This window comes from Labrus mixtus, chromosome 11 (genome assembly GCF_963584025.1).
Source record: "Labrus mixtus chromosome 11, fLabMix1.1, whole genome shotgun sequence".
Classification (NCBI taxonomy): Eukaryota; Metazoa; Chordata; class Actinopteri; order Labriformes; family Labridae; genus Labrus; species Labrus mixtus.
In genome coordinates this window covers 25,943,749-25,970,614 of record NC_083622.1, presented here as the reverse complement: position 1 = coordinate 25,970,614, position 26,866 = coordinate 25,943,749, and the positions used below count along the sequence as shown (strand labels likewise).

The 26,866-nt window shown below is 40.3% G+C and overlaps 1 protein-coding gene across 6 annotated transcripts in view; it reads right to left on the bottom strand.

The window, feature by feature from the left end:
- trak1a (trafficking protein, kinesin binding 1a) overlaps positions 1-25,532 on the bottom strand; it is a 38,946-nt gene extending 13,414 nt beyond the window's left edge. The window contains exons 1-5 of one of the 6 annotated variants that reach the window (XM_061051094.1): positions 25,319-25,532; positions 14,916-15,110; positions 2,371-2,447; positions 459-575; positions 49-149 (exon numbers count right to left, since the gene is read on the bottom strand). In XM_061051094.1, coding sequence (XP_060907077.1) covers positions 49-149; positions 459-575; positions 2,371-2,421 — 269 coding nt within the window. In that variant the 5' untranslated portion in view covers positions 2,422-2,447; positions 14,916-15,110; positions 25,319-25,532. Of the gene's footprint in view, positions 1-48; positions 150-458; positions 576-2,370; positions 2,448-6,599; positions 7,481-11,446; positions 11,917-14,915; positions 15,111-18,438; positions 18,628-25,318 lie in introns of those variants that run through there. The other 5 variants (XM_061051092.1, XM_061051093.1, XM_061051097.1 and 2 more) reach the window with 5 other exon arrangements.
- Between the last annotated feature and the right edge of the window lie 1,334 nt (positions 25,533-26,866).

The following is a 26,866-nucleotide window of genomic DNA, read 5'->3' as shown; positions in this document are numbered from 1 at the left end:
AGAGAAGAAGAAGAGGACAGGAGAGGAGGTGAATGAAAGGAGACGTACGGTGTGGCGGTGGCAGACTCCCCCTCACTTTCGTCTGCAGCGCTGGTGTAAAACTGAAGCAGCTCGTCTTTCATGGACAAGTCATGACGCAACTGAGACACCTGCACGAAGAAGACGATGAGGAGAGTAGAAAAGAGGAGTAAGGTCATTATAAGTAATCAAAGTTACAGAGTTACTGCTGGATTGGGTAAAAAAACTAGTTTGGATTTGTTTGCTCTATCCAGACAACTTATATTACCTGAAAACAGTTTATTCTAATAACAACAGGCTACACTGTCCCTGCACCAGTACTGTCCTAGAAAAATGATAAGGAGGCATAAACTTTCATAAAAAAATAATTTCCTCACACACACACACACACACACACACACACACACACACACACACACACACACACACACACTGTGTACCTCCTCTCGTATGTGTTCTACTTGCTCCTCCAGCAGTTCGTTTCTCTCACTGAGAGCTTTGTTTTTCTTCAGCAGTGACTGTCCAATGCGAGCTGCCAACTCCAGGTCACGCTCTTTCTGCACCAGGAGAGAGAGAGACACGTTTTCTTTAATGACAGTGAAACAGTTAACAAAACATTACAGTCATGAAAAGTGATTCTAAGGGGAAACATATAACCAGGGAACTGTCACCACTCAGTTTCTGCATGTACTCATTTATGCTAAGCTAACAGGCTGCTAGCTCCCACTTCATTATTTAACCAACTTCCCTGTGAAGGATTTCGATCTTCTCATCTAGTTCCATGCAAAATGCAAAGCTGTCGATGGTGCATGTTTGTCAACTAGGATTATTGGACGTGAAGGCCGTGTGACAAAAGCAGGAGTCAAGTGAAAGGGTTGATTACAAGCTCTCAGCGAGGAGAACAAAGAAAGAGAAAAACTAAGGACTGAAACCAAACACTTTGTCCACACATACTACTCAACAAGGACAATGGAAGCTAGAAATGTCCAAACACTGAAGTCTAATAAACACTTTTAAGAACCTGTGCAATCCACTGCTGGGCAGACCGGTTCTTCTCTGGCAGCAATTAACTACAAAATGAAAAGCCTTAAACTGTCATGTGCTGCTGAGCAACAAAAAATGGCAATAGACCAAACCTTTGATGTCAGTTGAGGAAGAGGCAGAACCTCCATCAACTGAACTCTGTTACTGGTACTGAAATGTCTGTGCTCAGCTGAAGAGTCAACAGATGCTGCTGGTGGATCCATTCATAATGCTTCTGTTGTCACATAGTATTTTGACGCTCTCATTGATTTGTTTTAAAAATATTTTTTAATGTTCAAATCATTTAAACTCAAAAAAGATTGAAATGTTCTAATGATATTATAGCTTTGTCATCCCCATACTGTTGTTTTGCTGTCTTATCTGTCGGTCAGTAAAGGTTTGTATTCATATTTATAAAGGAATGATCAAAACTGACTATCTGGAAGCCCTTGTGTTTCTATTGCCATGACGACAGTAAACATAAAACATGACCATGCTGCTTCAGTTGAGCCTGCTGATGCACTGTTTGTATGTTTCTCCTTTTCCTCCATTTAAAATAATTACAGTGCCACAGTGGACAGAAACAGTGCTGAAGCAAAGTTCACTGACATTTCATCCTTGACTCCGCCCTTTGTGTTAAGGCACGGTTAAAGTAGCCTCAGTTTAAGTCTTTATTGTTAAATAATGACATGTTTATCAGTGCTGCCATGGTGAACATCTCATTAAACATGATTAATACACACTGAAGCACTGGCTCAATCTAAACTTATATTGCTATGTTTCTTTTAGTCTAGCTCGTCCAACCTAGCAACAGTGACCAAGGTGAAGGACTAAGTCAACACTGTTTGGATATGGAGCATCGTGTTACAGGTTACAAAACTCTAATAAGTTCATATTAAAGGATAGTTTAACCAAAGAGAATACAAGTGAAAGAGTGATGTCAGTAGAATAATCATTCTCATGGTGTCCAGTCTGTTTATTGATGGTGTGACATCTTTGAATACCATATTTAGTCAGTATTTGGATGGATTGTTAGCTTGACTGTGCGTAAACAATGACATCAGTCTTAGTTTCACAGTTGTTTTTATTTATGAAGAGAGAGCCTGTTAACACTCTGTTTGTGTTAGCACTGAGCTGCTGATCAGGAACGCTCACATTTGAATATTATCAGCTTCTGGAAAAAACTGTTTTCATGACCTAGCTCCATCCAATCTCCCTTCTCATGAACTTCATAAAGAAACCTGTGTTCAGACTAACAGTCTGTTTCACAACACTTGACTATAGAGCCTCACAGTCTGAATATACTGATGGACTTTTGCATGATCTCACCTCTTCCAGTAGTCGAGTGACAGCATCAATGTCACTGTAGGTCTTCGTCATCTGGCCCACTCTGTCAGCACACAGCACTGCACAGACACAGAGAAAAAGTATTTTAGTCTCAATACAAAATCCCCAACAGAGGTCAACTGAATCACGCAAATGGACAATGTGCAATGATTGCACATTTCTTGTTGAAACACAGTGAACTTGTTGTTACCTTATACATAACTTTTAGACATTTGATGACTGAGAACATGTTCATGGATAACGTGTCTGCCTTTTATAATGCCTGCAAGTAACAAAGGAGGAGCATGAACCAATGTTATAAAAAAAAACTCTATTCCTAATAACTTATTTGTACAAGAATCTCTGTTGGGATGCACCATGCATTAGTTGAACATCAGCTGATATTGGCCCTGTTGACACACATCGGCAAATTATGTGGCATGCACCAAGGTGACTCAGGGATGTGGCTCATAATTTTAATATAGTATATCTATCATGTGATTCAGAGAAGAGGTGTTTGTATTGGGCAGAAGAAGTCACCTATTGCAAAAACTCCCAATTTGCGTTGAACGTGGAAAAACTGTGGTTGGTGTGGGAGTCCAACACCGTCTCAAAGAAATAATCAGCGATGTGCATTTTCTAAGACATGTTTCAGGGACTTATCAAGAAGAGGAACCACTGACAGCAATTCAAAAACACCTCAGCTCATTATTATTTGAAAAACAGACACGAGGAAATAGGAGGAAGTAATGATAAAACATCAGTATTGGAATAGCCAATCAGTTCATTTGTTATTTTAAATGGTATTATTTACACAACAATGCATTTCCTCTTCTCCGTCTTTCATTAAAAGAAAAACTCTGCTTCCTGATTTTCATACTAAAGTCAAACCTAACTGCAGTCAGGGTTTTTTTTTTAATGCTTCCATTTCTTTCCCTCACCTTCTTTATTTTTCTAAAATGTTCCTGTTCTCAGATCCTGAGTCATATTCCAGAGTAAGACACACCCACATACTGTACAACGTTCAAAACAAACCCACACCTGTATCAACCTACTTACCCAATAACTAAGAGAAGATATGTAGACACTGTTCAATGTGATGGGCCAAACCCCAGCACTGCTTTTTCAACTAGGCACACATTCCTGCAGCTCCTTCCAGCCTCACACACAGTAAAGGCTAAAATACATCAGCTTTCTGTCCACCCTGGATAAAGAAGTCTCCACAGAGATACATTTTTTTTCATATAACTTATTGAAAGAATGTATCAGTTGCAACTCTCTGTCCGTGTGACCAATAACTATTTCCTCTATAATGTGGTCCACGGTTTGTTGACTCGTTAATTTGACTTTGGAGGGATTTTTTTAACAATCTTATTTGTCACAATGACAAGTTAAAGAGCAAAGGTGTGTGACGCTGCACTGTTTGCACATGCAACACACAACATCTCATGAAGTCACATAAAATACCAAGCATAGCAAAGTGGTTTTACACAAATTACAGAAACATGTAACTATTTCAGTTTCTACAGTGCAGAGATAATACTGTATGATACTTCATTCTAATTTAGATCCATTACTTGAGCTATCAGGTATCTACACAGTAGAGCTAACTCAGAAGCCTCCTAAAATGCAAATCGGAGTTAGCCAATGCAAATGACACATTTTCCTATCTCCAAACATCACTGACGGAATATGACTGCTGGAAACATAAACACAAGGCCTCAGCTGGCTTTGCATTAGTTAAGACGGTACCCATCATTATCATCCATTATTCAATGAGTCGCTGTTTTCTTCTTAGGTAAGTTTGAATGAGCATGGACGTGTTGGTTATTCACATTTACCCACATGTTCCAAGGATTCAAGGTCTTTCCTTAAATTCAAACAGGACAATCAACCTCGGGACCTTTACTTGTACATAAAGTAGTGGTGCCAGCAGGTCTGTGTGGATGTACTACATACTGTGAGTTCATGCTAAAGTAAGCATGTGAAGGTGTTCACTACGATGCCATCTTCTGTAAACTGTGAATGTCTATCAACAATTACTGCAACAAGCATGAAGACTTTCTTTAACTAAACATCACCAAAACTTCTCAGTTTTGAAACTCATTGGTCATTAAGGCCCTGAAGAACGTTGTTGTGATACAGGATGTTGTGCTTGTTTATCAGTCTGGAGTCAAGCTAGGCTACAACTAATAACACAAAAAACATATTCTAGAAGTTTGGTCTTAAAAGGCTTATGGGTCTTTATTAGCCACTTCAAATATTCAGATACAAATCTATCTGTAAGAGTGTGATACAACACACAACTAAAGACAAACAGATATGACCATGGCCACAAACAAAACATGCACACACAACCTTCTCCCCCCGGGGGTGAGAGGAACAACTCTGAATGACACACACACACACACACACACACACACACACACACACACACACACACACACACACACACACACACACACACACACACACACACACACACACACACACACACACACACACACACACACACACACACACACACACACACACACACACACACACACACACACACACACACACACACACACACACACACACACACACACACACACACACACACACACACACACACACACACACACACACACACACACACACACACACACACACACACACACACACACACACACACACACACACACACACACACACACACACACACACACACACACACACACACACACACACACACACACACACACACACACACACACACACACACACACACACACACACACACACACACACACACACACACACACACACACACACACACACACACACACACACACACACACACACACACACACACACACACACACACACACACACACAATCTGTCCTCTAATGAGATTGTACAGTTGATAGCACAAGGTGCAGCCTGTTTACCCGTCATTACCTTCTATGGCCGTGTGTGCTTTCCATTTCTTTATTTCAACCGTGAAACTCCACCTTATTGATCCGATCCCAAGTTGGATCAATAAGGCAATTCAACAAGATCAAGTAATGGAGTTTCTTAATCATTTATGTGACAGTTTGTCTATAATTTGTTACCTAATGGTACTAAAAATACAAGTACTTCCTTTTCACTGAGGTCAGAATGAGTTAAATTCAGCATCCTCTCGTTGCTTCCCTTTATTAGTCCACTGATTATAAATCTGCAGTGAAGGAAAATTGAAGACGCCGGATAGAGAAGCAACTGTAAACTTGAATGTGTAAAAAAAAAAAAAAAGGAGATGCAACTTAATACAGGTAGGGGATCAGGGTGTTTCTTGCTGTTTTATACAGAGAGCCGGTAACTTAAGATAGTCCCACTTACCTGCCCTCTTTCTACTATTGTTTATTCTATGTATCTGGGGTGTCTGGAGTTTTGTCTGCACCAGCTCCCTATTGCTACTGGGCAACAGACAACACACAAGTCCAAGGGCAACAAACAAAGGTCAAGACAACAGACAGAGAAGAGCCTGTTTGAATTGATAATCCAAACATACATATGTCTACACCGTTTCCTTATTGGACCCTTATTGCTGCTATAAAAACATGTTTATCCTGCAGTGGTATCTGTACCCATGCACTGTCTCAAAGACTTCACAGTGACCATTCGTTTGTGTTATTTAAACACGTCTTTTGTCATTACTTTGTACATGTTTTAGCCGATCAGATTGCAGATGAGTCCTCCACTGTACCTGTGTGTTACACCACCTTTATCTCATGTACAAATCTTCCAAATGCACGTCTCTCCTGAGCTGTCACGAAGCCTGGTCTCTCTTGCTCTCTATGCACTTCTCAGCATGTCTGGGATTTCTTTAAAACAACCATCCTTAGAGTAATCCCAAAAAATGTTTAATAGCCTGCTGTCAGTAGAATGTTTCTAACACAACACTTAATGTCAGCTGGGATAAAAAGAGCCAAGCCCATATTTGAACATGTCAAATCAGCCGGGAGATTAGCCATGCTGTGCTGAGATCAACACTAAACATGAGGGACGAGAGACAAGGAAGATACTCTTTAAAAGTTTGTACAGGTCTTCTACTAATCCTCCTCAGAATACACAGAGTGCAGCAAATTATACTGAAGATTGAGGCCAAAAAAAAAAGGGCCCAAACACTGAGCAAGCCAGTGCACAGAACGGAAAGGAATAAAAACTCAGAGATGAGGCCCTTGATTACAAAGTTGATCACGACTACCTTCATATAGAACTTGTTGCTCTTCATCCATCTCTTCTTCCTCTTCCTCCAGCTGCTCTGTGTTGTTATGTCTGGTACTAAATAAATATTCCTCTTCTTCCTCCTCCTCATCTTTTTCTTCCTCCTGCTCTGTGCTTCCATGACCGGGTGTAAAAATATATTCCTTGTTTTCCTCCGTCTCGTTTGAGTCCTCCAGGTCGTCCTCGGTGCCAGCAGCAGAGAGCAGAGCCATCCTCTGCTCTGAGGCTAACCACTGAACCACAGAGCCTGCAGGTGCAACACCATGGCTCCTACCTGTGCTGTGTGCATTTGTGGGTGTGCGTTTGAAACTATGAATCAATACTTAATCTGTGTGAGCACCTGGGTGTGAAAGTACAGTCATGTCCACTGGAGACTTTTAAAGATATACTGCACACACTAAACGCGGACATCGCCCTGTGTAGACTAACTACAGTATCCTTCAGGTGGAAAACTATGTCTCCTGGGTGTGTTCTTTGAGACGTGTGTATCAAATGTCCCTCGTCAACTCTGCGAGACAACCTGTTAACTTGACTCCTCCCCTTCTCCTCTGTCAATGGCTTACTTTACTGAGACAGAGAGTTAGAAGCACATACAGAAGACAGTCTATTTTATTTATATATTATTTTATAGTTCAACCCTTGACACCCTTTCCATTTAAATACGGTTCAAATGGCAGAGGCCGGCACCCACAGGAGCAAAACACACTGAGAGAGACACCTTTTTCTCAGGTAGGCTTTAGATCTAGTGAAAGTTATTCTTCTCATAACCCCCCCTCAAGTGAAAGTGACTTGGTACAGTCCTGTTCAGTGACAAAAGGGCAGAGCGAACAATAATAGACCGGCACTAGTTTCTAGGGTGGGGTCAGTCACAGTGAAACCTTTATGTGTGAATGTTTCCACAAACATTTAACCTCTTTCTTTGAATCATTCAGTGAGAATCAAGGAATAGCTGGCCTGACTGATTTGAAGGAGAACATTCACATAAATGAGGTATTCAGAGCATGGTTTAATATGTCATGGATCTCTTACAATCTTCCTTTACAAGAATGTGAAAGAGTAAAAAGACTTTTTTTTTTGCTTTTAAATAAAAAGAGTTAAGTTATTCTTCATTTCCATTAATGTATAGTTATTTCCTATATAACTAACAAGCAAGCTAAAGTACATATTTAAGATTGTAAAAAGCCGAGAGATGGTTCTGGCTGGATCTATTCATCAACAGAAAGCATCTTGTGGACTTTGGGAGAGGTCACTCTCACATCTTTCTGTCTGCAGTTTGTGTAAACTGCACAGACAAGAAGATAGATGTTACACTAAACTATTTGAGCGGTTACATTCACTTTGAAGACTGGCACAACAACTATACAGTCAACTGAATGGAAGATAAGACACAACTGGGTCACTGTGCAGTACTTTCATCCAATAGAGGGCCCCTGGAACATGCAGACCTGATGACATCCAGGGCCAAACTTTAAAGCTTTTAATGTGTTTACAGGCCTGCTCCCCTACTCGCTAACATAAATGAAGTAGCAACTAGCTTCATTAGCACCTAAACGACAAGTATGGTGGCATATAGATATATCTTCTTGACTTGTTAAAATGAGGTTAACTGGATGTCCAAACACATGTCCATCTTAACTCAGTTAGTGCGACCAGTCAGACCAGCTGCTTCATCAAATCGGACACAACATAGCAGCCACATTTCCTGCTCATTAGTCACCGCTAAAGTGTTGAAACTACAGTAATTGGTCTAGAAAAGTGATGCCAGCTCAGTCCTGGTCCTGCATGCTTGAGTAGCTCCCCTCAATGGTCCTGTGGATGCAATGCTTTAAAAAACAAAGGAAACACTTAGTGCCTCTGTGTGTTCAGTCGTTGTTCTTCTCTCGTTGCATTTCTGGTCACATTCACTTTACACTCCACTTGGTTTCCCTTTCATTCAACCTCTGAATTGTTAGTTATGTCTGTGTTGACCAACTCTGTGAAGTACTTTTGGGGGAAAAAATGCTAAAAGACAAAAGTGCTAGAAATGCCCGAAGTTCAACTATTTTACAAAATGATAGTTAAGTTTCAATAATTTAAATGAGTTCCAGCTTGTTTTCTTTGGCACAGAAACTGTGGAAACATGTCCATCAGAGCAGCCTCTTTTAGGGGGGGTCCTCTTTGTTGAATGAGTTTCGAAAATATAACTGTTTATTATGAGTTAGGGATGTCATGAGACCAGAATTTTAATCTAAGATACTTTACTAGTAAAAGTCAAACAGTATCGATCCATACATTTTTCGATACCATGGCAACAAAACAAATAAAAGTCCAGAGGCACCAAATGTTGGGTATTTCTTGTTTTTAATAACCAAAAATGTAGTTTTAATTGCACAAATATGTTTGTAACGTTGTGCATTTAAGACAGCGCTCTCTCTATTTTGCTTGTCGCAGTTTTTGGTATAAAATAAGACTTAAATTTGGTGATAATCTGTTGTTATCACAAAGCTTCTATGAGATCCAATTCAACTAATCATTTAATAGTGAATGTATCAACACATGGTATCAAAAAGTATGGAAGTATCATTATTATAATGTAATCATTACATTATTAAAAAAAATCAAGATAACAAAGATTAAATACATTTTTCAGAAAGAAGTTTGGACTTATCTTCTTAAGAAATGGAAAAATACAGGCTGAAAACTATTACCACTAAAAACGTGCTTGTTTTCAATCTTTTTAATGCTCCTAAAATATCAGAAAAATTCATTGCTAACACAAAAATTCAGTGTTTTAGAAAAGAGTGCCCCTTTTTCTCAGCCCCAGACCCCTGCCCTTGTTGCCCTCCAGCCATTTGTTTGCCAGGGAATATTTGGCAGGCTTCTATCAATCAGGGTGTAACAGAGCAGCATGCAAACTCTTTGTGCTAAATATAAGCCAACCTACTTCCACATCCCTCCCTACATATCTCAGAATAACACCAAACCAGCTGCTTTTCTATTTCTGTCTGTTCACTCCACCGGAACATTCATCAAAGATACTCAACGACCCCCTCATATTTTGTTATTAGATCTCTTTAGTATCAAACACAGCTTTGAAATCGATTGTCAGTGTCTGGCAGAAAACTACCAGTAACTGTCTCCAAAATGCTATGGCTAAATAACACTGCAGATGTTTAAGCTGCACGGCTCAGATTGGGGGTGGGGGGGAGGGGGGTGCAGGGCCATCTCAGACTGTTATGTAAGATCATCCACAGAGCATCCCTGGCCCACATGCATAATACAAAGCACATACAAGCTAATAGATCATGTTCTCTACCTAATAAAGCACCCGTGTTTCGCCAAAGCAATCATCACAGGTTATAGTGAATGGATTAGATTACATAACACATAAAGACATGGACATAAACCATGCAAGCTGCATGGACATAAACCATGCAAGCTGCTTCACAAGACAGAAAAACACTGCTGTTGGTCACACATGTCACATGACCGGGCAGCATCAGTCCTGCACATGTGTTAGCTTTGTTTGTGTGGATGGCTCTCTGGAATCATCATCCACACAGATTACACGGGGGAGCTACTCTCAGACAACACAAGAAGCTGTAGGAAAAACATGGGGTGCATTACATAACTGCACATTTTTACGATTCATGGGACATTTACAACCGTGCAGCCATCTTTTAATCATTAAACATATACTGTATATACAGTATATAGCCTTCTGCTTGATAGGTTTATCCACATGAGTAGTTTTGTATTGTTAAAGCTTGTTTGCATCCGAAAGAAAAGCAATTATCATGTTACAAGGTTGCAAATAATATAGTCTGCAGCTGTGAAAAATGCTGTATTAGGGCATTAGCTATCTTTTGACAAACTTAGCTTCCTTTTACTCAGATATGATGTCACTCCGGCCTTTACTGGCTGCTTATATCTTTATGGCATCATAATAAACTGTTTTCTCCCTGTGATTCCCAGGAGTCATTCCCAGGATGTTCATTGCTCTTCAGCCTCTGTGAAACGTTTGTTCCTTACATCACATCATCACTCAAACCCCCTTATACAAATTCACAACCATTCCTCCTTCCTACACCTACACTGAGCGAGTCATAAAAGCCACTCTGAGGGTTATTTTAGAAGCCACACTGACTGAGCTGACTCTCAGCACCTGTTACAACATCAATTGCATCCAGCAGAAAGTGCCTGCTGCAGCTCCATCTTCAATGCTGCTGTGTTTGTCATTACTGTAACGTCAGCCTCGGTGTTTTAAGGTCTCTTGAATGTCAGTCCACAAGGTACCATTACTGATTGTTTAAGATGGAAACAAGAAGAAAGATTTCATTGTAAGATGGCTCCATTAAGGGGTTCAAGGAAATGTAAGACATTTAATACCTTTTCATCCAAAGTACTTTATAATCCACTTGGTCTGTTTAGATGAGGGAAAACTGCTTTTTTATTCACAACCTCTATCTCTTTTCACTTTAAGTGTGTGAGTCATAGAGGATATCTTATAAACCTAACCACTTATCAATGAACCACTTGTGTTATATATAATATCAAAGCTGTGTTTTATATTTATAACCTTTGAACCTAGTTAAATCATTAAGACCATTAAGTCTGTTTGAGTTTCTTTGGAGCTGTAGTACACATAGGTTAAGATCTGGATCTGTGCACCTCACAGTGGAGTTTGAGGAAACTCCTGATGCATCATTTTACATTTCTGCCTCAATTCAGTTCAAGTATTCAAACATAAAGAACCTTGGAGATCTATACAACCAACATCCTACCAACCCTAATTCACTTTTCTAAAACTAGTCGCCGCGTATAAAACTCTACTAACTGTTGCCTTACCATCCGTGCACTCTTCATAGTACCAGTCCAGCTCATAGTAGTCTCCCTTGACAAACCTCTGGCCTCTGCTTTGGCTTCGTCTCTTCATCCTCACTGCTCTGACACGCCGCTGTATTGTTTCCAAAGTCCCAGCATGCTTAGAGACAACCAGCTGCCACCTTGGTCTTGCACTGTACTAATATTGTATGCAAGTCAGTCCAGTTCTGCTATCCCAGCATGCTTAGCAGCTACCAGATGGCGAACACAGGTTCCATCATATGTCCACTCTGTCCCACATTCATTAGCAGCGAACTGTCAGCGTATTATGCTCCATATTCGTTGTGGTGTTGGTGGCATTTCTGAGTGTCGTCCAGCTGAACCGTTACTCTCGCCGTCAGTTGTAGCATCTTTTGTTCCTGGTTAATTCTTCACAGTTTGAGCAAATGTGGCACTTGAAATCTGCCATATTTATTAATCTGTGTTGCCTCTCTGTCTCAGTCTTCTTTCTTTTCTGTCCATCATCAATGCTTCAGTAAATGTGCCCGACTCCATCCTATAATGTATTGATCCATTTTTAGCATCCTATCAATGTATTTTCCCGTCCTCCTGCCAGCTGAGTCTGTCTGAGGTCATATCATCACCGCTGTCTTCTCTTGTGTAAGATCCCCTGCTCAGTGACAGCAGCAGCTCTGCACATGGACCCCCGCATCTCTAACAATGACTCAATAATCACAGGGATTCAGAGAGTGAGAGAGAGAGAGAGAGAGCAGCAGCAGTCACGAGTTCTGCACCACAGAGATGATGAAAATCGTGACACAGCGGAGAGGGACGGCTTAGAGGATGCCTCCAACCAATCAGAGGGAGCAGTTATCACTGGCTTAATCCCGCCCCCTCCATTCGTATGTAAGCATCTCCCTCCCTCCTCTCCTCTACTTTGTCCTTCTGTGTGGTTGCTATAGTAACCGGCTCAGACTCCATGGCCTGAGACTGGAAGTGAGCAGGAAAGCAGTGCAGTGTTGGAAGAGGTGACGTGGCAAAACAAAACTGAATGAACCAAACTAGTGTAGAACAACAAGATTTAAGTATAACAATGATGATGTGTGCATAGATAAATATGACACATGCATACAAATCTAAATGATACTGCTTAAAGTGCTAACAAAGACTGCTTTAATGAGTATTTTGGTATTTTGAAACAAAGCTACCACAAGGCCAGGCTCAGATGCTCATAGGCTGATGACAGGGCGACGTGTTAGAACTCAGAGCAGGGTGATTGTTATATGTGCTTCTCAGTGACTTGCAACACAAAACTGTTTAATGCCAATGAGTCACAGGGTTCATGTGTGTGTGTGTGTGTGTGTGTGTGTGTGTGTGTGTGTGTGTGTGTGTGTGTGTGGGGAGTAGAGAGAAAAAGGATGCATAAGGATGATTATAGAATACATTTTTAACTCATTAGATACTGATATACTCTATTAAATAATGTTCTTTTTCATTGTTTTTTGTAAAAATGTAGTTTTGACACCTTTTGATAACGGTTTTCATTGTAATTTCAATTGTTCTCCTATTTTATCCAATATTTCTAAAACTGCTGTTTTTATCTTATTCTGCACTAAGCTGCACAGGGAGAGGCTTCATGTGCCACTGTTTTGGACAGTTTCAATAAAGACTTGAATCATATTGGTATTGTCCCATTGTTCTTTTGTAACGTGACGTTTTCTCCATCTTCACAACACACACACATTATTTCCAGTTTTGTGCTTAATACTGACCAACACCATCATTTCAGCATGAGTTGGCAATGGGAACCTCTATCTTTGTGAAAAACCCCTCTCCCCTGTTTCATCAGACATGTGGCTGTGATGTCATCACAACATGAAAAGGCTCCCTATTGGTCAGTTGCCTCCATGTCATTATCCTCAGAAACATGTCCTTAGATGCCGCAGGTTTTTTCTTAAAAGAGATCAATCATCACTGGTGATGTAACAGTGTGCACGTTATGCTGCCTTTATAATTCATAGTGCTGTTTAACATTTCTGCCAATGAGAGCTTCAGATATAGATAATGTAGTAGTAGGAAGGACAAGCTGTTGCATAAATAGATGCATGAGTATTATCATCTGATAAACATGCACTTTGGTTGGTGTAGCATTTGTATCAGAGAGAAAATGTCCCTAGATCTCATCCCTCCTGAGTGAAACACAGCCATGGTGAAAAGGATGAAACCAATATGTCCTCTTGGTTCACTAACCCCCCTCAGGGTGTCGATACCCCGCCATCTGTTCCAGGCAATACTTAGAGGCAACATGGATTTGTTCTGTTGTAAGGGATAACTGAGGTTAAAAGAAATACATGGAGATTATATCTGAGAGTAGAAACCAGTCTGACTCTGTTTGTTACATAACATGACCTTGATTCTGCCTCTTAGTGACTGTGATGAATGTCAAAGGTGAAAATGACAACATGGAGCATCAAGGTGAATTTACAGTTCTCAGTTAAGCCTATTTATAAGATGATTGATCTATTTTAAAGGCTGGTTTTACCCTGAGTCACTGTTCAAGCAGACATGAGTTAAAACTAAATTATTGATGGTGAAAAAAACCTCACTCTACGTTCCCCTGGAGTCCCATGTGCACGTGTTTTGTGTGAGCCTGTGTGTGTGTGTGTGTGTTTGTAACTGTGTGCAAATGGGAGTGTGTGTTTTACTGCTACCCAAGGCGTCAACCTCAGGGCAACTCATAGTTTGATAAGACGAGAGGAGAGCAGACACATGCATACAAAACAGAGAGGCTGAGTGCAAGAGAAAGCTAAACATCAACCAGCACAGGGTGAGAGCAGGAGAGCACATCAGGTGTGTTTGTTGTGGTAACCCTGATCAGCTGTCGCGCCCACATGGGGCTGACGGGCAGACGGCCAACGTCACTATGTGCTTTTCTTTGTCATTCCTTCTGCTCAAGGTCAGTGTAAATCACTCAGTGTAAAATACCCTCTCAATCTTAAATCCTCAGTGTCACATTCTAATTAAATGTTCTCAAAGGTTAAAACTGAAACATCTCACTTTCCGTCCCTCGTGTTTGCCAATATTTGAACATATGTTTAAATATTAGTATATTAGGGATGATATTTTAAAAGGGGATAATGACTGCTGAGCATGAATGGTATAAGACTTTTAAGATTTTAAAATTCAGGAGAGAGAGAGAGAGAGCTTTTTCTGCTTTTTGCAGTTTGTCTTCAAAATAAACTTTCCTTATCAACACTTAAAATATACATGGATACGGATATATCAGGATATGCCCCTTAGAGGAATTTTAATTAGAGCCCAAATAAATCATAGATTTGCTGATGTTATCCTGCTTTGTACATTTGTTCAAAGAATCCGTGCCCTCAATGAACTTCAGTATTTGGAAATAGTATTTCTACTTCAAAAATGGAACATAGCACAACTTCTTTAAATTGACATAAATATCTTAATTAAGAGTTTGTGTTGAACTTACAGAAGTATTTGAGGGTCTCCTCTATCTGTTCTGTAGTCAAGTCGAAGGAGGAGTTGGGGTCCACCAGTGGTGTGCGCAGCCAATCATCTTGATCGTAGCCAAAGATGGTGTCCGCCCTCAGCTTGTAGACGGGTAGCTGCTCCTCCAATAGGCTGATAATCTCGAGCTCTGGCAAATCAGTACTGTTACACACATCTGCACAGACAGAGAGAGAGAGAGAGTAACACGTGTAGTTAAGCATGTGTTGTTTCTATGGCAACGTCTTCCTTCAGTCAGGATTTAGAGGCATTATCTCTGAGCAGTGGAATAAGGTAACAAATATGATTAGAGGACCTGTCCTCATTTACCATCTATCCCAAAGAGACATTTCATCAGTCGAGTTAGTAAAACTGCAGGTATAGGATGCCCTCTAGTGGTAAACCTGAGAACTAACCAAACACTCCTATCATAAACTGTGAAGCACTTTCAAAGTAGAATACAGATTTCTCAATTTCCATCCCATGTCAGATTTATTGAATGCTAACTTGGATTGGGATTGTACAGTGTTTCAAAACCGACCATCCCTTGCCCTTATTAAAATCTCATAGAAGTAGAGTTTCATATACAAATGTCACACCACACACACTGTATCAACTTCACTAACATTGGTGTAGGCAGTTGATAAAAAAAACCTACAGTATATATTTCTCAAATGCCCTTTTGAAAAGCCTTTCTACCTAAAAACCTTAAAGTCTACAACATGATGTACAAATACATTTATTTGCTTATTATAGAGAATTTCTCTAGACCCCAAAGCAAATACATCTGAACAATCCTATTACTTCTCTATAAAAAGTCAAACTGTTTGCCAAACTCTCTGCATCAACTAATAAAAGTTAAGAGCATCTATGAACTGCTGCTGTCTGCTACGTGCCTCCCTGTTCACTCTTTTATTGTGCTTTAATAGGACTTTCCATTTAGGTCTCAAGTGCATATTTTCCCTCTTTAGTCACACTTTTGAGATTTTAGGCATTATCCGGACAAAAAATGTCTTCACAAGAAGCTTTTTTTTTCTATGGGCACTACTAGCCTAGACAAGTAAAGAGAATTAACATAGAGCCAAAATAAGGTCCTTTGTTTCTCTGGCTCCCTCCATGTCTGTCTCTGTCGCTCTCCTCTCTTGCCTGTCTGTTCCTGTGGCTGTCCTTCTGTCCGTCTCAGTCTCCAACAATGCTGTCTCTCACAGTTTGCTAATCCAGACTGAATGACTGACTGTGGCGAGAAATGAAAACACACACACTAACACACAGAGCAGCTGAGAAATCATTCAGCAAGCACAGCCAATGAACTGACAGCATTTCTTGACTTTGTCATAGAAGATCTTTTTTAATATATAAACTTGATGTATAGCTAACATCTTAGAATATTGTAGGTTTTCATAAGATAAGACTTATTATTGAACATGCTGTTTCCTCACCCTAAACATACAGATGCACAGCTGAACGACAGCTGCAAAAACATTGAAGCTATCTTTTAGCTCTTCCTTCATTATTGTGCTCCATCTTTAATTTTCCTTGAACACATTACTCCTGAAACTACATAAATGCAGTCATGAAAACAGTTTCCGTGCCTTTGTGGATCTATGAGTCATCTTTTTTTCTTCTTTTGTTTGAGGTTGGTTTTAAAAATGTTTGACCGCAGGCAAAAATGAAGCACAATAATATGTTTAAACATGATCATGTTGTGGATGTTGCTCCTCAGAATCACAAGATTCCTCGTCGGTACTGATGTGAAATGTGACCAATGCACTTCAGCTCCTAAATAAAGTTCTGATAGGATGTGAATGAGGATAAATATAGCACAAAGCATTCTGTGCCATGTGTGCTGACAAAAGGTCAATGGAGACGGTAAAAAAAAAAGGGTGTAAATGTTTTTGCATGTCTATGTATATTTAGTAAAAACAAATGTACTCTATACATTTTTTTTTAAATGTGTCTTTTTGGTAAATAGATTAATGTACTTAACCAGTTTTTTATTTTTTATTTTGGGGCTTTGTATGCCTTTATTGTAGAGACAGGACATTAGAGTTGGAAGTTGGGGAGAGAGTGAAAAATCACATGCGGGAAAGGAGCCACAGGTCAGATTCAAACCCGGGTTGCCCGCTTGGAGGACTATAGCCTCCGTACATGGGGCGCGCACACTAACCACTAGGCTACTGGCACCCCACTAAACCAGTTTTGAATTAGCTAGCTTCCATAGCTAATATTGCTTATATACTGTAATTGTCTCAGATCTCAAGAAAATCTGTCAATGAAGGAGTTGCTAAAAGTTGCAAAGTAAACTCATTTTTCTTTTGTCACTGTTATTGCCTTTTCTATTACTGTTCTTTCAGAATGTCCCTTTGACACAACATAATGAATCACATGACCCCTTCTACATGCCTCCAGCAATGAGCAACAGAAAGACAACTTTACATCTGATGCTAAACGTCTCTGCTTGATACTGATCCACAGGTATCATAGAGGCATGATCTTGTTAAAACCAATAAAGTCTTTAGCCTTATGACCAAGAAAGTTCAAATTCAAGCTCAACATTCAGATGTAAATATAGACTGCATGGCACCGAGAACACAACCTGAAGGGTCATACCAACATTAGTAGCAGCTATAGAAGCCATAAGAGTAAGAAAGTTCAAGTTCAAATGTAAGAATAGGCCTCACATGAGCATGTACAGTAAAGAGCATGCAGAGTCCAGAAGGTAGGAAGAACAAATCAAGCTCAGGTCATTCTGAAGAATATAGAAATAAACTCTTCATAATGTACAATAAAAAGAGATCCAAAATAAGTAGAACATTTGTCAACTTAGTAAACAGCAGTTACATCCACTATAGAGATCATCAGATGTGCCAGGTCTCCTGCCTGTTGACCCCCACAAGAGCAAACACTGCACCTACAATATAACAGAGTACAGTATCAGCGGACTGACAAGCACAACTATGTCACAGAAGAGAAGAAGGGAATAGAAGCTCATGAGCTGGCTCCACATGATCTGATATCCCACTATGGAATATTAGCTTTAACACATGTTGCTTAAACGAACAGGCTACGTTTAAAAGCAAGTGCAATGAATGTTATGTTCAAAATGGCTGCCTCCTGTAAACAAGTACAGTAAAGGAGTGCTTCTTGTGACCATGCTGACCTTTTTTACGACACATTCATGGTATACTTTTCAACTTTGAAAATATAAACATAGCAACGCACAACTTAAGGCTAATCTTTTATTTTTGTCAGACTTTTGGAAAGCTCAATAGTGAAAGATCTGAAAAAAGAAACGGCTAACGTTTTAGGGGGAAATCCCAAAAGCTCCCTAAACTAGAAGTTCACAAAAGGACAAAACAGCTGACTGAGTCACAAAAAGACAGCTCAACAGATCAGAGGACAAAGGCAAAGTAGAGAAACGCTATCCAGATGTTAGCCAGACCCGTCATAAACTTGACCAAAGAGCTGAGGCTTGCAGAAAACCATGCAGCGCACAGTGTACTCACTCATGGTGCCTGACGCCCGACGACCACCAGCTCTCCTGCCCCCAAATCACATTTTCCACTGGACCAGGAGTGAGCAAGGTCGAACAAAATAACAGAGAGGAGAGAGAGAACGCTTGTTGGGAGGGTGAGAGACAGGAAGAACATGAGAGGGAGAGGGGGTGCTAAAAGTTTCAGAGGACAGCACTGACTGTAAAAGAGAGAGAGAGAGAGAAATAGAGGGAGGGAGGAGTGAAGTGGAGAGGAGACCCGAGCCAAACTGGCTGGTAATGCCTGACATGCCAATGACGATAGCCACATGGACCGCCCTACACTTACACCACCTCCCACCCGGCCTCTGTCTTGCTCACTCTGACAGCCAGCTGGATTCTTCTTCTAACAGTCTGGGCTGACTAAACTCTCTCTCTCTCTCTCTCTCTCTCGCTCTCTCTCTCTCGCTCTCTCTCTCTCTCTCTCTCGCTCTCTCTCTCTCTCTCGCTCTCTCGCTCTCTCGCTCTCTCGCTCTCTCGCTCTCTCTCTCGCTCTCTCCTATCCTGCTTCAGTGTATACACACTGCAGGTCACAGCAGGCCTCAGGCTCTTCTTACTGTTTGTCTTTCTGGTTGTTCAAGAATATTGTTGCTCTCTGTTGTTGGGGCGGCAGTAGCCCTGCCTGTGCTCAAGGGCACAGACCCCAGTCTTGCAATCACACTCTGACAAAGAGGAACAACACAAAAGTAATATCACACTTTTAGTTTCCACAAACATGATAAACCAAACTATTAAACTGTCATACCTCTTCATATTGAAATGTTCCAATTTCATGTTTTCCTTCCTGATACTGATTCAGATACCTATACCTTGGCCTATAAGTGATTTATTCAAAAGCTGCTACTAAAATTAAATGGTTGTGACATAATTCCCACCATTGTTATATGGTTTGGCAAATAGACTGTATGAAAAAATGGACAATATCTCAGTGACCTCGCTCATTGGTTTCTGCTGCAGAGTTCTGAAGCCCAACATTGGCAGTCGGCATATTGGAAATGCTGACCTAACCTATTTTTTGATCAATCTAGAAACAGCAGAGGTGAAGCTGAGGCGGGCCTTAAGCCTCCTGGCAAACAGCTACATACAGACCTGTCAGTCAAATCATCCACACTCATGGCTATGCCACACTATACACAATTCTTAGCCTTACCTTGATAAAACACATGAGATTTCTATAAAAAAAACAACCAATAAAGAAATGAGCTTTTTTAGAACCAAGCTGTAAATATGATTTTAAAAAATGGGCATTTTAACATGTGACCTAATGGTGGTAGCTTATCTTTTGGAGCCAGACATAAAGGGAAATGTAGCATTTTGCACTTCAGCATTGAATACATTTTTCGACACTAGAGGTCGCTGCTTGATGGCATAGTGCACAAAACACAGAACACAACACTAAACCCTAACCATAAAACTAAGCTGAGCACCTAGAATCAAGTTAAGCTAATGTTAGCAGGAGCTTTGTTCACAGCCCCTCCTCATGTCCAAAGACTCAAAATGTCACATGAAAGATCTTCATTTTGTTTTCATGTGTTAAGTTACCTAAGTTACATTTTGACAAATTGACACCTCAGAATGTTTAAATCAAAATCTAGAAATTTTGATCTTTAGCTAGCAGCGACTATTGATTGACTACTTTTTTGCCTTTCAATAAATGTTGTTTGTGGCATAATAATGAATTTTAACATTTAAGGTTGTATGGGATGGTATTCTGGGACTGGTATCAGAATATGGGATCATCTGTAAAAATGTCTTGGTTTGGTCTTATTCCTCTGACCAAAGGGCAAGATGAGAAAGCCAAATAGAAATCTGGGATGGAAATAAGTAATATTTTCCAAATTTGGCAAAGGTCCTTTAAATCTTTCAGCTGCAGAGTGGATAACTGGTGAGAATAATCTGTCCACTTCATCTTGAAGAACTTCTTTTATTTTAATAGATTTGATACATAAAATGTTTTACTTTTTGACATATGCATTCAGTACTGTTTATCTATTTTGGGAACAGCAGGTGTTGCTTTCTAGTTGCGCACTGTACATTTAATAATAAGTGATAAATCAACAGCCTGACCTAGACAAACTATAATCCATTATCACTTAGAACCACATTCACAGCTAGAGCCCCATTAGAGCCGTACGATCCAATACATCAATGCTGTTCTCATGAGGCTGCAGTAACAACTGTGCCCAGAATTAGACTGCGCTGTGGTTTAAAGCTGCTGCTGGTCACAGAGGGTCAGGTCATACAGGAGAGTATGTCTGTGTGGTCAGATATCACTGACAGCCTGCAGTGATCTGTGTGTGAGGCTTGACTCTGTCATTCTCTGAGTCTAGTTTATGTATGTCATTCTTCACTCAAGTGTAACATTTTATATAAGGACTTGACATTAATCAAAGAATAATTTAAAATATAAAATGACCGCCTAAAATTTGCTGGGAATTCTGTTACGTAACAAATCATTTAAGCCACTTACATAGATGGTTGGATATTGTCAACGATTGAAAAATACATTACATAACCTGCCACAAAGCTTTGTTCTTCCTTACTGTGGCATGGACTCTGGTTCAGCCCACAATTGTGAGCTTATTGGCACATCCATGCCAACCATTACGACACATACTGGCAGACATGACGGTACTGATTGGTTTGACAACAGCTATTATTGAAGTACTGCTCATGTGGCTTCATGCTAAAACAGCCATGTGCTGGTTTGGTCAAACAAGAGTCAAGAGTCATGGTGATGATACAACTTAAAGCCTGCATGTCTGATTGGTATCTGGACATCTGGTAGGATTTTAAAACAATATAGGCAATAAAGAATGAAGGAGGGATTGTTTAAAAATATAAAATAAAGGCTCAGTTTTACTGCAGTGATATTGACTAAATCCTAATAACTTTACCAGTGGATTAAAAGTAACAGAACACATTTTCATAATGATAGATCACAGGTAACTGGTAAAATCATTTGCTGAAATATAACAGGGCAGGTTTTGACAGGTTAAATGATTTAGAGCCTGTTGTGTCTTCTGAGAAAGAACTAAGCTCCACAAACTATCAAGAAAGGAGACTCGGACATGACATGTGTCTGTATCAGATATGTAAACACAAGCCAATGTGAGGAGCCTGACAAAGAACAACAAAAAGAGACATCAAGCAGTAATCTGTAAATATTATGTGGTCAAATCGATCTTTGCAGTAACAAAAGCCAAAAATGTTTACACTTTTAGGACGTTACACTATGTTGCAAGATTTTTGAACAGCGCCAAGAATATTTTTTCATTGTGTTGTAAAAAAAAAAGCCTTCTGAAATGACTTAACAGTGTAGTCCAGCCTGTTATGTTATGTGTGCAGCCAGCCAGTCTCCTGCTTTTAGTCTATCCTGTGTGATTCAGCCTTTTCATAAAACACTGTATCCATGGCAACACTAAGCTAACATGCACAGTAGCCGTAGCACACATCTGTCAGCCCAAGAGTTCATTAAAAATCTGTTCAAATTAAATCACTCCTGCAATAAAGTAGACAACGCAGACAGCCCGGCTGCTTGTTGTCAACACAGTTTCAATCTCATGTCCCTTGACTCTGTCTCCTCTCTGTGTGATCATGCAAACAGCAAACAAGAAGCAAACCCGGCTCAAAACATTACAGCACAATGGAAGTTTTTCGCATGATGTCATTGTTCCACAGTGAGCAAGCGGACTCAGCAATTAGGATTCTTCGATGTTTTTGTCAACTTACATAACTTCTCTCAAGTTCTCTGTCTGTTTGTTCCTGATCTCTCTCTCTCTCCTCACAGAGCATCCAATAATTTCACAGTAACTCAACTCTTTACATCACTGCTGGCCTGTAACCATGGAGAGTTCAACGCACGCCCGGGGAACTGCACCACGACAATGAGCTGCTCCATTCAGCTTTTTGTGTTCATTCATCCTCTAGACTTAGTGGAAATACACACACATACACACTCCCACACAAACTCTCTCTCTCGCTCTGAGGAAATGTTCAACAGACCAACAGACAGAGAAACAAGCAAAAACAAGGAATATAGATACTAGAACTTCAAAAACTTCTAATGAAATATCATTTGACTTCTAACACTTTGTTGTAGTCTTCTCACCAGTAGATGGCAGCACTGACCCATCCCCTCTTAACTGTTCTGACCTCCAATGACTTCAGTGTAAGAGCCATGTGATTACAGTCACTATTAACTCAACATGTGATTTCAACATTTGTTTTTTGCAAATTAGAGGTTACACTGATGACTGAAATCTGTGTTTCTACCAGTTTGTCTGACTGATAATGCCAGAGTGAAATCTAGAGTCTAATTTATTGTTTTTATAATGTTAGACAATTTGTGTTCAGAGATCACAATATAAGAAATAAAAATAAATACTTTTAAATCTGACATCTAGGCTAAATGTTATTTAAGCAACTAAGAAGGAGAAAACAAACTTAAACAGTGAATGGAATGCAATTTTTTATGCATTCTTATCTGGTGTGATTTGTGATAAATCTAATGAATAAATACTAAATGTTAGAAGTTAATATTAGCTTACACTGACAAATAACAGCGTGCCATTTGTTACTAAACTGTAGCTCATACATTTCCAACACACTTTATCCTGTGGAAGAGACTAAACTAGAATCAACAAGCTTTGCAGGGCTAATGTCGCACTAACACAAAGACTGCGTTATACAGTGGGCCTGCATGATGTGAGAAAAACATGTAAATAGCATTAACATTGTTTAATATCACATTATTTGTATGTAGTGCAGTTAACCATTTTAAAGATCGTTTAGCTTTACCTCACAGTTTCTTTGTCCTTCTGCTGTTTAAATGTTTTACCTGTTTGCAACATGGGTCTCCTGATGCGCAGATACATCCAAAAAAGGAGGTTTTTTTAACCACTAAATTGGCACCAATACATTTGAGAGTAGCTGACCGCTTGTGTTAGTTTGACCTGAGTGCACAAAACTGATGTGAAAGCACCCATCCATCAGGTGAAATGTACATAGCCTATGCTGAAGGAGAGAATGTTTCTTGTCAACATAAAATGTTTTTACAAATAAAATCAGACTTGTGTGATATGTTCAGTTTCTCGTCTTGCTTGTTATTATTGGTGTAGAACTATTAGAGCACAGAATAACATCAGAAGCCCCTGGATGAATTCAAACAATTACTAAACAGCTCTTGGCCAATGTATAGTGAGGATCCTGTGAAAGGTTAAAGGCTTTATATGTGATTTTTCACACTTAAATATAATATAAATCAAGTATATCCTCTGAAAATAACTCTGAGTCATGACTGTCTACAATGGGTGTAACACCCGAGTCCCGCTGTCTGTGATGCTTTCAGAGTTTTCAGATATCTTCAGTTTGTTTACATCGGCAGGACGGCGGCTGACTCCTCCCCTCACGTATAAAAGTTGTTTAATTGAGGGACTAGAGAAAAGAAGAATAACATACTGTACTCACTGTTTAACTGTGTTTCTAGATCACGCTCATTTCAGGTAAATTTACATGCAGTGTGAAGATACGAGCTTAATAAAGATCGCTAGCATTAGCATGCTAACACAACAATGCAGCGCGAGTTGTTTTGGTTTCATGCTGGTGCTCAAGGGCGACATCTACTGGATCAAAAAATCACATATAAAGCCTTTAAATTGCTCTGGGAACTGCATACATATATGTATTGGGGGGAGGGAGGGGGGATTTAGGTAGGACTGAATGTGGCTGCAGGAGGATCAAACCCCCAACCGACTCCACTAACTGATCCACAGCCGCCCCTAAATAAAGGGGACTGAGTTCATGTTTAACGGTTGGAGGGTGTGTGATACAGTACAGAACAGGAAGGGTCTTTTTCCTGTTTGTGTGTGTGTGTAAGAAACTGCTATTGTCTCAATCAGTGATGCCATGGCTCTATAGTCTGGTGCTATGCGAGTTCTTGGCTCCCCTAAAGGCGGCCTTGCTGAGATGGCTTTTTGCCAGGCAGTATTCAGCTCCCTGTCCCGTCCCCTGGGCTCTCTCCTTACTGTTCCTCAGCTCCTTGTTGAACAGTTGTCTCATCATGTAGAGTAATGGTTATGTGCTGCTCTGTCCAGAACTCTGAATTCATATCTAGTATTATCATTCCAAAAGAGTAATCTGTCATAAGTTTTTTGTTTCTCGACTGCTGCCTGATTAGAACTGGGATACAAAAAATGAATCAATAATTCATGACCTATCACTTCAGTCGTTAAAAGCGTCTGCCAGACACTTGGTCCAGACGGCTCATTCAGATTGGAGGAAGAAGAAGCAAAACCAGCGGGGAAAACACATAAGTGTCCCTCTGCTCCATGGAGAGAGGGGATGAGTGGTGAGAGGAAAAGAGGAGGGGGGGGGGATGAGTGAAAGAGCTGACAGAGACAGTCCACTGGGAGCTCTTTTCACATGCAGGCTCACACACAGAGCTGAGGTCCCCTGGAGCTGCTCTGCTGACAGGATGTGACATTAGAGCGGGTCACAGAGTGGAGACACTTTCTCACAGCTCCACAGGCCTCGCAGTAACCATCACACTCTCACACAGCAACTTCCACTGTATGCAAAGTCATTCAAGAGCTGTTTTAACAGCTGATTCTGAATGATTGGTTTAACAGCATGTAAACTTAATCTCTTTTTCTCACTCCTTATCAACTCCAACAGGGAAACCTTCCTGCTGTCGAGGAACATTTGTGAGCGATGCAGTAATGCAGTAAGATTTCAGTGGTAGGCTTTACTGTATTGTTTCTTTGTTAAATAGTATATGACATGTATTCAACATTTTGTGCTGATTTCTGCACGTTATGTCTACTAATGTTTGTAATGTTTGAGTGCAACATTACCAGTGATGGTCTCTGCATCTCTGTAGTTGTTTGTGAACTCCTGCAGTGCAGCGGGCAGACTCGCTTCACTGACATACTCCTCCTCTTCCTCCTCTCCGCTGGCCAATAGGAGCCCTGGGTTGTGGAGCAGAGCTGAGAGTTCTGGAGACAGTTTAGGGGTCAGGGCAGAGGAGCAGGCCTGGGGAGGCAAAGTCGTCGGGTCCAGCTTGGCGCTGAGTGTTTAGCGTTTTGAAATATGACCAGCCATGGACAGGACTTGAGACTCTCAAAACAAGATCAACATTTGTCTTGGGTTGCTTTAATGGACTGGTGAGGATGTGTGGAGCACAGGGCAGGTAGAAGTGACGGAAGTGCTCACTTTGATGTACAGACGTTATTTACAGCACACCTGAAAGAGAAACAAGAGGAACAACAAATAAGTTAGAAAGTAAAAAAGAGCACATATTTATTTTTATCATTTATATACTTTAATAATCCATGAGGGGAAAATTCTGGTTCATACTCTATTTTTGATAGACATGCTTCAAACACACATAAGCCCGAAATACACACATGTCCTAAACAGGACCTGTGGATGAGCATTCAGAGTGAGGAGACCGCTTCACAGGGAGCACTCCTGAGCTGTTGTGGGTTATATTTGCCTTGCTAAGGGTCACCTCTGCAGTACTTGGGAAGTGGCACCTCCCCAGCAACCAGACCAATTTGTATACTTTGGTAAATGGTAAATGGAGTTCAGCTTGTATAGCGATATATTTTTATTCTTCTGACCATCAAAGCACTTTTACACTGCAAGTCACACCTACCCATACAAACCTATTCACACACTGATGGCAGACGTTTGACATGTAAAGTGACCATCAGAAGTAAAAAAAATAAATCTACCACCGACGAATCAGCAGGAGCAACTTGGGGTTAAGTGTCTTGAAAAAGGACACATCAGACATGTGGCTGAAGGAGTTTGGTATCGTTCCCCCCGGACCTTCCAGTTGAGAGACGGCAGCCTCAACTAACTGAACCACAGCCGCCCTCACTTTGGTTGTGACTGGACTTTAACCAGCAACCTCCGGTTCCCAGCCCAATGTTTTCCCACAAACATGTTCCAACTGTATATGTCTTACTGATCGTCAAACACATGACTTAATTCATAAGGTTACTCTCAGGTGCCGATGTCACTCAAGCCCAAGTGCAGAGTAATATTTGTAGACTCATGTATGACGGCTGGCTGGTTTAGATACAGAATGTTTAACCGTCAACTTTACATGACTTAACTATTCAGTATGTTCAATATGATTTCACTGAGGAGTTGTATGTTTGTCTACAATATGTCTTTGTAAACACTTGTCTACGTAATTGGATGTTTCTTTCAAATAGCGCTGTAATTTAAGATTATTCCATTATTGATTCATTTTCAGATGTATTATTTAATGAATGGTTTATTTTACCATACAAAGTGACTCTATAACATGGATCTAAAATTGAATATATTTATTTAGGTGTCACAGAGAGTGAGTTAACACCTAATCCCACACACTGTCATCATAACAAACA